The sequence below is a fragment of the Symsagittifera roscoffensis genome, chromosome 3, assembly GCF_963678635.1.
Source record: "Symsagittifera roscoffensis chromosome 3, txSymRosc1.1, whole genome shotgun sequence".
Taxonomy (NCBI): Eukaryota; Metazoa; Xenacoelomorpha; order Acoela; family Convolutidae; genus Symsagittifera; species Symsagittifera roscoffensis.
Genome location: NC_087064.1, coordinates 35,486,634 through 35,500,449, shown reverse-complemented (window position 1 = coordinate 35,500,449; position 13,816 = coordinate 35,486,634). Strand labels below are relative to the sequence as shown.

At 35.2% G+C, this 13,816-nt stretch overlaps 2 protein-coding genes across 2 annotated transcripts in view; both read left to right on the top strand.

Moving 5' to 3' along the window:
* Window positions 1–966, top strand: part of LOC134842175 (WD repeat-containing protein 62-like) — a 323,070-nt gene extending 322,104 nt beyond the window's left edge. The window contains exon 35 of the mRNA XM_063858391.1: window positions 310–966. Coding sequence (XP_063714461.1) covers window positions 310–389 — 80 coding nt within the window. The 3' untranslated portion in view covers window positions 390–966. The remainder of the gene's footprint in view (window positions 1–309) is intronic.
* Window positions 967–11,231: 10,265 nt separating this feature from the next.
* Window positions 11,232–12,920, top strand: LOC134842480 (uncharacterized). Its single transcript, XM_063858842.1, has 2 exons — window positions 11,232–11,982; window positions 12,536–12,920. Exons 1-2 carry the CDS (start codon window positions 11,589–11,591, stop codon window positions 12,862–12,864), a joined length of 723 nt encoding a protein of 240 aa, XP_063714912.1. The 5' UTR covers window positions 11,232–11,588; the 3' UTR covers window positions 12,865–12,920.
* The last annotated feature ends 896 nt before the right edge of the window (window positions 12,921–13,816 follow it).

Genomic DNA, 13,816 nt, shown 5'->3' with positions numbered 1-13,816 from the left:
TTGTTACGAAGCTAAATCTATAATTAAATTGTCGGCACTATCGGAGATCTTGCCGATTAATTGAAACCCGGGAAGAATCGGCAATATCGAAGATCTTGAGCATCTTCATTGATCCATTTTTGACATCGTTTTTCGTGCTTGAATTAGTCGAAAATTGAGCTTCAACAGAAAATTGAGCTATTTGATTGACGAAGATATCACCAACAGTTTGTATTTTCAGAATCGTATTTTTCGGGAGCTTAAGTTTGAGCCTGGTCAATGCATGACTAATTTGGGCACAGTTTGTACAGAACGGTTGGTTTGTTACAGGTACAAATGACGATTCAGAACAACCGGCTTCTATTAGCCTGTCACATGCAGCAAGCAATGAAACCCTGGAAGAGATATGAACTCTCTTGGTTGCTCCGAAGTAATAACGGAATGTCTAAAAATGTTGAAAAAACTTGATCGCAGAGGTTTTGTTTTGAAAGATGGTAAAAACTGATTAACCAACCCCTTGACTAAAACTTAATTGCATCAGAGCTTTGGGTCATTTTAGTGTAGATAGACTTACAAATTAGACAAAACTAGTGCACAAGGAGTTTCAGTGCAGTAATCTTAATTAACATAAACAGAACTTAGAATTAAAATTGTAAATTTAATGAAATATTTGCCTCAATTCTGATTTAAAGGCTATCTGAAGCGATTTTTGTTTGCAATTGTAAATGCGCATTCTTTTGAAATTTTGACCATTTTAATACAATTCAATCTAAGTTAGGGCTCTCCTTTAAAAACACGATTAAGTTATCAGGCTCATTATGAAATTCTTGATATAAAAATTTTGATGGCAGAATAATTGCAGAAACTTTCTTTTTGTTCTTAATGTGCTCAATATTTGCTCGGCTTAACTAAGTTTTTATCTTGTGTTACTTACCTTGAATTATTTATTGTTTAAGCGTTTTACATATCAGTTGTATTGAATTCTTTTCAATTGAACCTCTGTGTTAATTTTGTTTGGAATTCATTTTTACATTTGATTTCTTCAATTCCTTCGACAGTATGAGATTCATAGACTAGGGCTTCAACTTTTGAATAGGACTCCAAATTAGTTGTTACTACATTTGAATATTTGTGCTCGGGTTGGTTTTTTTTATAATTTAACCATTTAGAAGGTATTGATTTTGCAAGCTCGAAACTAAGAAGACAAGTGTGATTGTTTCAAAAGTATCAGATAAATTAAATTTAAGGACGAGAAATCTTTCTATTAAAGTGTACGGCATGCGGCGATTTGTTCTGGCTTGGAAATACAGCCTAAAAAAGTTCCCAGATTTGAAGCCGGATCGCTTCAATACTGGAAAAAAATTTAGACACGAGGGAAAACTTTCGATCATTAGTGCTCCGGGTAGCTAAATTTTCCTGAAAAAAAAGCTATTTCAAATTAACCGTTTTCGACAACATTGTTCCTCAAAAGCAAAAAATAATTTTTTTAAGAATATTTTTATAACAATTTGAAGACAACTAATGCGTGCAATATTTCTATCAACGCGTAGCCACCGCCGCCTTTAAATTCGGCTCCAAAATAGTTCAAACATAACTTGAGTCAAGCGGATTGTTGCAAATAACGTTAAAACGATTTACAAGCTGTTCGGCTCTATACGGAGAAACTCTGTTGCGAAACTGGTGAAGGTTTTAATGCTTTTTAAAAGTCAATGAACGTAGTTAAGACACACATATACAGGTCTTGATGCTTTGTTGTGTCTAATTCATTATTTTCAGGATAGTTTTAAAAATAGTTTACGCGCAACTATAATTTTTCGCGGCCTTATCTTAGTTGTTTTTATTTTAATTAAAATTCATTTTTTTTGAGCAAAAGAAGGCTAACTTTACGACCGATTGCCAAAAGTTTGAAGCAATTGACTTCTTGATACGAAAATGGATTTCATTTCAGATTTTCCAGCCTGATAAAAATTATTCATCCAAATGTCCTGTTTTTAAAATTTAAGTAACTTGTAGCAAAAAGTGTCAATCATACATTTTTCCGGAAATTCAGCGGGCTTTGAGGCTAACTGGTTTTTAAGAAACGACGAACGTAATTAAGACTATTATACTGGTGCTGACGATTTTTTGTTTGCCCCTCTCAGAAAAAGTCCTAAACTTTTTTCAGGCTCAAATTTTTTTTCACGGTTTGACTTCTGATTTCATTTTAAAATCAGTTCATATCAGTGTTTAAAAAAGGCAACTCCACTATCGACAGCAATTATGTAAAGGTCAGGAAAAATGTGATGAATTTCTAGTTCGCATGTAGAATTTAATTTTCAGATTTTTCAGTGGAATAAAAACTTTACTTTAAGATCCAGTTTCCCAAACTGGGTTAATTGAGTAAAAACTATAAATCATTACCTGATTTAGAAATTCAATGAGCTTTAGGAGCGTTAATTTTTTGAAATAAACTTTAAATTGAGATATCTTCAAGAAATGGCATTCACAATTACATAGTGATTGCTTAAATCTTAGTAAAAAACAAAAAATTTTATATATGGACACCAGTATACACCCAAGTCATGATTATTAATCACAGGTTGTTAAAAACAGAAAGCTTTAATCTTTTTCCATTTTAGAAACGGTTTTTTAAATTGTGTTTGATTGCTTTTATTGTAGCTTAACTTGTTCAATTTTTTTCTGCTCAAGAGAAATGTCTTCATTCAAACAAAGTTTTTTTTTCATTAGAAAAGTCCTAAATTTAAATTTAATTGCTTAAAGTTTTTTGAGTTGAACAATTTAACTTAATCAGCTTTTTTTCCCTTTTTAGCTTAATTGTTCATCATTTTATTACACTTGCGAAGCAAAGTCTGTAAGTACGCGTTTTTTTCCAACCTCAGTCGCAAATATAGGCGCCACTTTTGAAACATCTTTACAGCTTATTGATACCATGTGCTTTGAAAATCGAAGAGTAACAAGTTTACGTAGTTGATGCATTTTTAACTCATCAAATAAAACGAAAAAAGCTTTTTGTTTCAAACAACATAACAAATAATAAAAACTTGGTTTCAGAAAATTTCGAACTCAATATAACAATTTTTTAAATGCATAACTATTTACAATTCATTACTTGCAAAATTGTGTCTTTTTGTATGTTGATGAACGATTCTATAAGAAAATATAGGAGTTCCTTAACATTTTGGGACTTTGAGTCAGTTTCAATAATTTTTGAAGCGACCCTAGTTACCGTTATCTTTGCGTTTTTGCTTCTCAAATGACTTACGCCTAGAGTGTTGTGTCACACTTGTTTATCCTAGATTATTACGTGTTGATCAACGGAGTAAACTTCCACTGATTAATTTCGTGTTTTTTTTTCTCAAGATGGTCTTACAATACGTTCAATTTTTGTTTTAGTTTAAATTTTTATTCTTTCTTTGTAATCATAAATCATTTACAAAAAATAATATACTTCATACCATGTCATATCTTCAATTTTCAACTAATTAAGCGAATAATTGGTTTAGGCAGGGTAGTAATTTCTGATCACGCTCAAAATTTTGTTCACGCTAAAGCAGGTGCCGATCTAGGAATTTCTCGAGGGAGGATCAAATGAGGTTTGTCGACCTTTTTTTAGATCGACTAAATTGATTCTTCGAGCGCACCCAAATCACTAAAAAGACTCTTTTTTGAAAAAAATAGGCCAAAATAGCGTTTTAAGCAATTTTTGGAAACTTTTGACCAAAAAATTGCGTTGTTTCCGTTGCGCTCTCCTCTCAAAATTAGTATATATTGGCGCCCTTAAAAAAGTTTTAGCGTCACTCAGCCACAGGTAAACATGGATATCTCAAATTAGTACAAAGTGGGACACTTTGGGTCGTCAGGGGTTCGAACCCCTGATGAGAAAAAACGTCCACCCCCCCCCTTAATCCGCTACTGCGCTCAAGCTATTATTTTGTCGGCTCATGTGGCCAAACAAAAAGAAAGTACGCTGCTCTGTATTAACAAAAAAATGATTAAAATAGATTTCAGATTTTATCTTTTTTTTGCAATTTTTTTGAGTTCATTGACACTTTTCCAATCATGAGTCAAACAAGGTCGAATTATGGGTCGAACTAAGTTAAATCATAGGTCAAATAAAATCGAAATAAGGGTCGAGCAGGTTTGAATCATAGGTTGAATAATGGACACAATGAAGCTTTGTCAAAATATTTTTTTGATCAAACACGGTCGAAATGTTTTTGCTCGATCAAACACGATTTAACATTTTTTTTTCCAATCGTATATGGTCTAAGCCTAGATTACTCCGATTGAAACTGTCGAAACATACCAAGCATGTGTCGAGACTGTCGAAAATGTTTGATCGAGTCGGTGAATACACAAATCTCAATTCTCTAATTGGTCGCAAACATGGTTGCTAATAAAAGTCACAGGCATAGGTTGGGCAGAGCCGGAACATGGGTAGAGCACAGTCAAAACAGAGATCGGGCTCAGTTAAGATTTGTAAATTGTTTTTGCCGACACATTATTTTTTGATAGCAGGTTTTGGCTACCGTTAGCAAAACAAAACATTCATAGTTGTGTTTTCGAACCGCTAATCACCTAACCTGCATATGACAACTGAATCTCATTCAAAGCTAACTCTTGAGAACTAAGAAAAATTTTCCACAAAAACGCTGAGACAAAGATTTTAGGCCGAAAAAATCAAGACAATCAAAACATCCATTTTTTGATCAAGTAAAAAATATCGGAGCTCGATCGAACAAGGATTCGAAAAAAAATTGAAATTGTGGCAGTCGAAACAGCAAATACTGGTCCAGAGAGTCCAAATATTTGAACTGGGTCGAGCCAAGTCGAAACATAACAAAATTTGTTTGGGAAAGTTGAAATATACCAGACTGTGGTCAGAAAAATCGAAAAATAACAGTTTTGGTCCAGAAAATCTAAACATAAGCCGAGGATCTCCACCCGGGTAGCACGGTTCTAAGGTTATGTGTTAACAGAACAAACTCAGGTACACTTGTTTCAGTTCAATTTTTTCAAATTTTGGAAATGAATTCAAAGGCGCATTAATATTTCAAAAATTTGGAGAAAGTCGAAAACTAGTGAGAAAATTCGAACGATGTCAGGTAGAGTCTAAAAAATCAAACACGGTCGAAACATTTCGAAAACTAACAACGATTGAATCAAAGAAATAAAAATGGACCTCGTTTGACTTAAAAAATTGAAAACGCACAAAGAAATTCTTGGAAATCAGCGGTATGAAAGCGTAGCGCATATTCTACTTATGTTCGAGCGGGCAGTATACCTTTTGGCCATTCTCTATTTCAAAACTATGACAACGTTCGTATTACGTGAATTTAAAATTATTAACTAGGTCGACCTTAAATATGCGAATAATTTTTTCACATTTTGATTTATTGTGTTCATAAATATCACAAAACTGGTCACACTATATATGATTTCTTAAGTAACCCGCAATAAATCAGAAAGCGAGCAAAAGATATCTCCAGAAAGTTCAACAAACCTTGCAACAAAATGGGAGCTTTCGATTGTTTCGAAGCTTGGTTCTCATTTTCAGCCCAAATTATTGTTCTTATTTTTCTTATAATCTCCCAGGTGCCTTGTAAAACTAGTATTCTCTACTCTCATTATTTCAAATTATCTGTTCTTAAAATTCCACCGGACGACAGCACTAGTCAGTCATTCGGTATATGGACCAGTCGCGAGCACTACATTCCGAGTAATATGGGTGATACCGACAATTATCTCAACTCTTTCGATCACAGGATCCGAGCTGCACGTGGTTTCATGGTTACCAGCCTCATCGTAGCAATCGCAATTCTTGTCTTTACTTCAGACCGACTGTTCCGACGCTTCGCTGGTCCAAAAAGTTCTCGAGAAGGCAACGAGGAAGGTGACGACTGGTGCAAATGGACAGTTATTTTTCTGACTGGGTTCCAATTTTACTCGGTTCTATGCGTTGCATGGCTATACAGCACCCTAATTGATATCGATATTATACCCTGGACGCTGGTTATTATGTGTCTGAACGTGGGTTTAACCGGACTTATTGGATGTATCAAGGTGAATGCCAAAATAAACAACCCGCCCCATGACCCCGAGAATGGAAAAATTGAATTGAAGACCAGAATTCTATTTATTATTGCAATTGGCCTAAGCGGCTTGAGTTTCTTCTTTCTCATAGGATGTTTGATTCCGTTTGACGACCCTCTAGTTGAGGGCTCTGAAAAGAAAACAAGTTTAATGATACTTACCGATTCCTTTAAGAACCACGGGTTCAAAACAGGTGTAATTTCTTTCTTTCTGGCTGATGCAGTAGCCAATGTTGCTGGAATAAGTCTTCTCTTAGCTCTTATTTACATCAAAAACCCTGACACTGTTTATGTTATTCTGATTATTACAATGGAAGTAATTTACATAAGGTATGCTTGCTCTTTAGTTTGTACCTGGATTATATCCAGGGCTCCAGCACTGTTAGATTACCGTGTAGTCAGCGAAGGCTATTCATTCCGATGTTTAGTCATGGAAATTATAAAGTTTTGCCTCGTAAATGCTATAGTCTGGCTGGTAATTTTTGGAGTAGTTCACCCGGAAAAATTTTTCCACGACTTGCGACATCCTCATTACGACTCGGCCGATCCAGACTCCAGCAGTTTGACCAGACTGAGAAGCAATTCAAAGAAAAGTAACAGCAGCATCTGGAAGGAAAAGTCCGGAGGCCTGGCTGTGCCTAAAAAGAAGAAAGGCAAAAAGCTCAAATCTAGCAAAGGCAGCTCGCAACAGGACGAGAGCGGTTCGGATCAGTCTTCGGATATCGGGTTTCCAATTTCGGAAGAAGACGGCGTGGGAAAGAGTTAATTACCTGTAGCTTCTATTGTCATATATTTATACCGAGCATATATGATTTTCTGTAACCACGTATGTAAAAACCAAACATGTAAAAGGAACATACGAAATGTATGCTTTTTGAGTTTAAAAAAATATTTGATGATCCATAGTTTTTTCTCGGTCAATCCACTTTTTTCGCAAAGAAAAAATTCCGGAAAGTGTTTTCAGTGGTTTTGAGTCAGGTAGAATGCTGCAACAATCAACCTTTTTTATCATGAATGAAGATAGTTAAGTGTACAGAAGTGTTTCGCGGAAAATCGAAACTAAAACAGCATGAGTCTCGAGAAAACTGTATCTGATGACCGTGTCTGGGTAATTGTGCCCAATACATTTATCTCACAGACAAAGTTGTCTAAAATTCAAAAAAAAACAGAAATTTGATTCCGAGACCAAATTGTCACAAAAAATGTTCAGCTTACTAGATTCTTGACAACAACCGGATTTTTTGATAAAATTTTCAATAAAAAGGATTTATATAATAAGGCAACCAATTGAGCCAGAAAAAACTAAATTTTTTTATAAAGTAATTATCAGAGACAAAAATAATCGAGGACTAAAAATATTTACACATACTGTACGATTTTTTGCTTGATCGATGATTTTGCCAATTGTAGACATGACTGATTCCATTATCATAATGATTGCTCGTGAGTTCATGTTCAACAATTCAACCTTTATAAAAATGAAAATAAAAAATTGCTAAAACATGATGCGTATATTTAATTTAAACATCAATTTTTCACAATAACCTCAATATTGGTGCAATGTATTTTATCTAAAGACTTTGCAAGACAAGGTCACTATTATAATGGATCATAGTTATTTTCCAGTTCCAGCTACACTGAGAAACGGACATTCACAACAGCTCCTAAAATTAGAGCAGTTCTTGTAGACTAACCACCTCGACAGACAGAGGTGCGTCGTCTGGCGTCACCTTAAAACTACTGGAAATACAAATAGCTGTAGGCTTGACGTTCAAAAAATTGTCAGGTGTCATGTTCAATCTACTGGAAACAAAAATAACTATAGGCTTGGTCTTGACTTCCGTGAGTTTCTCTGAATGCTACTGCTACAGCTTTCTTGTCAGTGAGTGACATTCCCGTTGAATTTGAAACACTCCAGAACCCAATTTCAAAATAATTTTTGATCGACTATAGACGGCAAATGTAGCACATCAAAAACCTAGACTCAAAATTGACCGTTGGAGTTGCCATTAATGTGGTACAGCAGGGCGTCCGAGAATCAACAACGCAGTTAAAACTACGAAGAGCATCTTCGTAAAACTTGTCAATGCAAAACACCCACTTTTTCCAAAGACCATCAAAACGTTTTAGTCGAAAAACAAAGGCCGGGCAAAGAGTGCCACGCTATAAAAAACCGCACTCTTAGAATTGAAAAAAAAATTTCCCGAGCTAGTTGCGGGCTATGACCTGTGTAAATTTTCAGTTTCCTCAAAAGTTATAGCAGCATATTAAATTATTATGAAAATTCCGTTTTTAAATTGTTATCCAAAATTTATGTTTTAAATTTATTAGTTTCGACAAGCTTCTCCAAGTTGAAGTTTTTCCTAGAAAAAATCAAAAACGAGCCAGACTCAATTTTAAAACGACAAAACACCCATTTCATGGAAAGTTTTCCGATTATTTTCCTTTTGCCCAACCGAGTCAGCTTATTTCAACTCTGCCAAATTTTATTAAATTTTGGGCTTTTCATTTTGAAATTTTTACCAAGGTGAGAACACTTCTGTCCAAATCAAGATTTGAACTGCCGATCTCTTGATCTTGAAACCAATAATTTCACCTCTAAGCCAAAAGCGCTTTAAAATTGCACTGATTTGTTTTTGAATGATGGGTCTCTCTGTGACTGTTCTATGGTTATTTGTTACGCACATAATCTCACTATAGAAGCACTGAACGTACGCAAAACATCGACACGTTAAATATCCCAAAGTCAAGTCAAAGAAACTAATTTCAGACAATTTGTCTGGGAGACAGAATGTGTTGTACAACTTTATAGTTTAGGACAGTTTTGTGAAGGCTTAAGCAGAAAAAGTTTTTATTCACCCTCGTGATTTTGGCTGTCGTCAGATGACGATGTGTGTTTCGAGAAAAAATATTGAATTTACATGCAAGTCCATATACTGAGTGCTGCAATAAACGAATTGTTTAAAAAAAAGAAAAAGTCAAAGGTTTAAGATTTTGAAAAAATCCGCCCGTTGCTGTGCAAATAGCTCAGAGGGACCGAAGTGAAAAAAAAAATGGAAAAAACTTTAAAAATAGATGATTTTTTTTTTCAATTTCACCGCGTTATTTCTGTCAATTTTTGTGCGTTGTATGAGAAAATGTATTAGTTTTTTTTGAATTGATTCAACAAGTTATCATTGCTTTTTGAAATTTAAAAACAACAATAAAAAAGTATTTGATTTTTCTCCTCGCTGACTTTACTCCGCTCTAATTGGAACCAAGAACAAAAAGTTTCACCTGTTTTTTGAACTCAAAAATTTTTTGAAAACGTCTAATTCTTTTTTTAAGATAATGTGTGGCAGCTGATTTTAAAAGATCGGAAAAAGTTTGTGTGGTTAAAAGATTGGAACCAGTTCTAAACTAGTATTTATAAACGAATTATATTATTGATAAAACTATCCTATAAAATATTACTAACTAAATAATCATATTCCATCACTAACATTGACACTTATTTGCAAGTGCTGAAACTACTTGTAAATTCAGCACCAGAACAATTTAAATAAATCTTAGGTTACAGTTGTTCTCTTTCTGGATAAACTCCAAGAACTAACTCGCAAAGACCAGTGTACACTAGATCTATAGAGACTAAGAGATATAAGAGTACGATTATGATTGGTATTAGACTAAGAAGTTGCACGAACCTATCCGGCCGAAAAAATAAGATAGCGGGACGAGCAGACGGTGTACTATATCTGAAATTACTCTATGAGTACAAACCCTCAATCATAACTCAAGATTAACTTAGATGCAAGAATTTTTTTTAAACTGCAATCGAAATTCCTTATTGCTCTAACTTTTTGCGAAATGACAAAACTTTGTTATTTGACGTGCTTTGGTTTTTGTTCTTCGGAAAATTTTGACTGGGTATTTCGAACAAAACTTTTTCAAAATTACTGAACGTCTGAGATGACCTGAAAAAAAATTTCACCGATGGTAATTATTTGTAAAATTATTAGAATTTGTTATGCCAATCAGGAGCGGATCTAGGATTTTCTCGGGGAGGGAGCGGAGTTTTAAAAAAATCGAAACTTTGTCGACCTTTTTTTAGGTCGACTAAATTGATTTTCTGAACTCTCTCAAATCACTATAAAGACCCCATTTTGAATAAATTTTTTGCACCGCAGGCAAATTTTCGAAAATAAACAGGCCAAAAAAAGGCGGTTTTAAGCACTTTTCGGAAAATTTGGACCAAAAAAATTGCGTTTTTTCTGCGCGCGCCGCCCTCTCAAAATTACTACATTTTAGCGCCAAAGGCGTTTTTAGAAAAAAATTTAGGGTCAGTCAGCCAAAAAGGGATATGTGGCACGCTTCGCCCCCTCCCCCCTTCTAAATCCGCCGGTGATGCCAACTACGCGCGAGGGAGCAATTTTTTTTGTTTTAATGTGTTACTAGATATTAAATGCATTGCTTATTATTTTACAGCATCAGGAAAAAAAATTATAAGAAAACCGCCAAAAATTTCAAAAGGTTCTATTTCTTTTAAAAAAGATCATTGCTTTTGAAATAGAAAACAATTTCATAGACGTTGAAGGCTAGTCGAAACAAGCAGAAAAACATGTGAAAGTTATGCTTATTCCTGAGCTCGAAATTTCAAGATATTGCACCCGCGACGTGTTAAACCAACAAATTTACGAATGAAATTTGAAAGCTTAGCAGTTTTCCTTATCGAGTATGCAGCGTTTTAACCTATTGTTTATTGGATTGACACCCATTTTTGTTCCAAATAACTTTTTTTACGGAGAGAAATGTTTCCCTTTTTACTTGAACTGCGTGTGAGGGAAAGATTAAACAATTAAATTACAACACTTAAAAACTTTCAGAAAAAATGAAAATATATATGCAGCATTTAAAAAAACTACTGCAGATATCTTAACAGAAAGTCGGAATATTCAGAGGTTTCCTCTGATACGAGCAGTCTGTAATTATTTTCCATTAAGTAATCATAGCTCATAAATAATTGTCACATCTGACGTCTATGGGTTTTTGCTACCCATGTATTTTTTCACGCTTGCAATTTTTACTTGGACGATCGATTGTTTGAGGCTTTTATGCACCTGTATAGCTCGCCCATCAAAATATTCTTTTTTACAATCCGGCTCCAGTTATCCCATCATTCACATCCAAAAATAAGGTTTACAATGCTCAATAAAAATCCTCAAACGTAACTGTTTTGACTGTGAAACCAATGCACAAAATAAGCACAAACCTTGTACATGCCATTGAACAAGTGAATATCGCGCTTTTTAATTTTTTTCTCAATTGACGTTGTACTAAGTGATTTTTATTCATTTATTATTCTCAACCGTCTTGTTTTAATGTAAGTTATGCTAGCATGAGTCGAATTGCAAATAGAAGGTAAAAATATATATCAATGAATTTATAATGAGTTACACAACTGCATAACAGTAAACTGCATTTAAACACTCCAGAGAATATTTTTCGATTCTAAACATTTTCAAAAGCTCTGATTTTGCGATGGCGACTTCAGTATATTCACCAATTTATCCCCAATTTCCTTCAAACAAAAATGCTATCACAATATTACGTAATAATGGGTTGAATATGACGTCAATTGAGGACGTTCCCAAGACAGAGCGTCGTCGACCAATCAGCGAACGACCTATTAGAGGTAACCGACTGCTGCACACGGCGACGTTTTCCTTCGAGCGGAATCCGAACATAGTGGGCGACGGGACGACCAGTTACAATTCGGAGTACTCGGGGAGGAAGGGTGGAGTATTGCCGGCTGTTCCGGGGAGGTATCCGAGTCAGTTGAGGAGTCACTTCGAGATCGGAGTGGGGTCCCAGTTCCACTCGGACACAACTGCTAACTCTAATTATGTCGACAGACTGAGACAGAGCATACAGAGTAAGTATAGGCGAGAAGAAGATTCATTTCAAGAGATACATAAAAGCTCGCCAACCATGTTTGTTTTTTGGGACCAAGTTAACATCCTCCACCCCCCCCCCCCCCCCCCAATCCATCCCCCCCCCCCCCAATCCATCCCAATCCATTGAAAAATTTGATCAAAATTAAACGCTGAGATGGAGGATCTTAACGTGGTCTATCTGGGTGGAAGGTGTTAACTTTATCCGCTTTTAGAGAGGTTGCTGCTTCGAGTCCCAGCAGAATCCTAGCTCGTTGCTCTTTGCTCATTGTTAAGCCCGGATAAAAAGGGCAAATAGTTCTGAGTCAGGGATACAAAAGGAGAGGTTTGAACGTAGAAAACTCACCCATACCCCCACTGGTTAAACTTTCTAGCAAGTCTAATTAGTGGTCAGAGCCAAAATTTGTATTAAAAGGGGATCCTAAAATTACAAGTGCTAACTACTCTTTTGAAACAGATTGATTTCAAGAAATGTTTATTGCATGAGGATGAGATGCAGAAAAAAGTCTCCCATAAATAAACAACATATTTTAGCCAATGACCAATTCGCGTCGCTAGCAAACATGTCATACCAGAGATATGGAGCCGACATGAAGAAAGCACTGGCGGTCAATCGTTACATCCCGAACAGCCGAACGACCATCTACAGAGACGAAGTTCTTTCAAAGGGACCCTTCTCGTCATTCAACCCGAATGAAAACCCACACGAACCCAAGTTTCCTCCACCACAGACAAACCGAAATGTAATCACGTGGAAAGAAAACTTGGGAGCAACGAATGATCAACCGAGAGACTTCAGACGAATTTCGGGGAATAGAATTTTAACAGCCAATCTGGATCGGTCAAAATCAATTCTGTGCTAGAACTTAAAACATCGAAAATGTTTTGGCTGTTTTGAATAGAGTTTAACTTCCATTTAGTTTTTTTTTAGCGGGCACATTCGGTTCTTTTCCACTCCCTCTTCCAACAGTTAATTTTCAGCATTAAAAGAAATTTTTTTACGTTCTCTTAATGTCATGAACTCAACTCATTTGTTTTCATGTCTTACAAAAACAGGCATTGGCCATAATAGCAAGCAAAAGTTTTTTGAATATGAAAAATTTGTGAAGCAGGTGGAAAGTGGGAAAGAGCGTCACCCAGGTTGAAAAGAGCCTCACTCAGTTATAACCAAGTCTTTAAGATTATCAGCTACGGAAATTGTGTGATTTTGAGAAAACAACAACAAAGCAGACAGCTCACTTCTCAAAATAGCTTAAAATAAAATCATATGAAAAACTAACTGAGAGTGCAAATGAACAAAAAACCGAATGAAAGTTATGAATGCAAAAAAGTGTTCGCTGATGTCAGCAGTCGCATAAAACACTAAAATATTCCGAAAAAAAAAACAAAGCAGACAGCTCACTTCTCAAAATAGCTTAAAATAAAATCATATGAAAAACTAACTGAGAGTGCAAATGAACAAAAAACCGAATGAAAGTTATGAATGCAAAAAAGTGTTCGCTGATGTCAGCAGTCGCATAAAACACTAAAATATTCCGAAAAAAAAAACAAAGCAGACAGCTCACTTCTCAAAATAGCTTAAAATAAAATCATATGAAAAACTAACTGAGAGTGCAAATGAACAAAAAACCGAATGAAAGTTATGAATGCAAAAAAGTGTTCGCTGATGTCAGCAGTCGCATAAAACACTAAAATATTCCGAAAAAAAAAAACAACAAAGCAGACAGCTCACTTCTCAAAATAGCTTAAAATAAAATCATATGAAAAACTAACTGAGAGTGCAAATGAACAAAAAACCGAATGAAAGTTATGAAT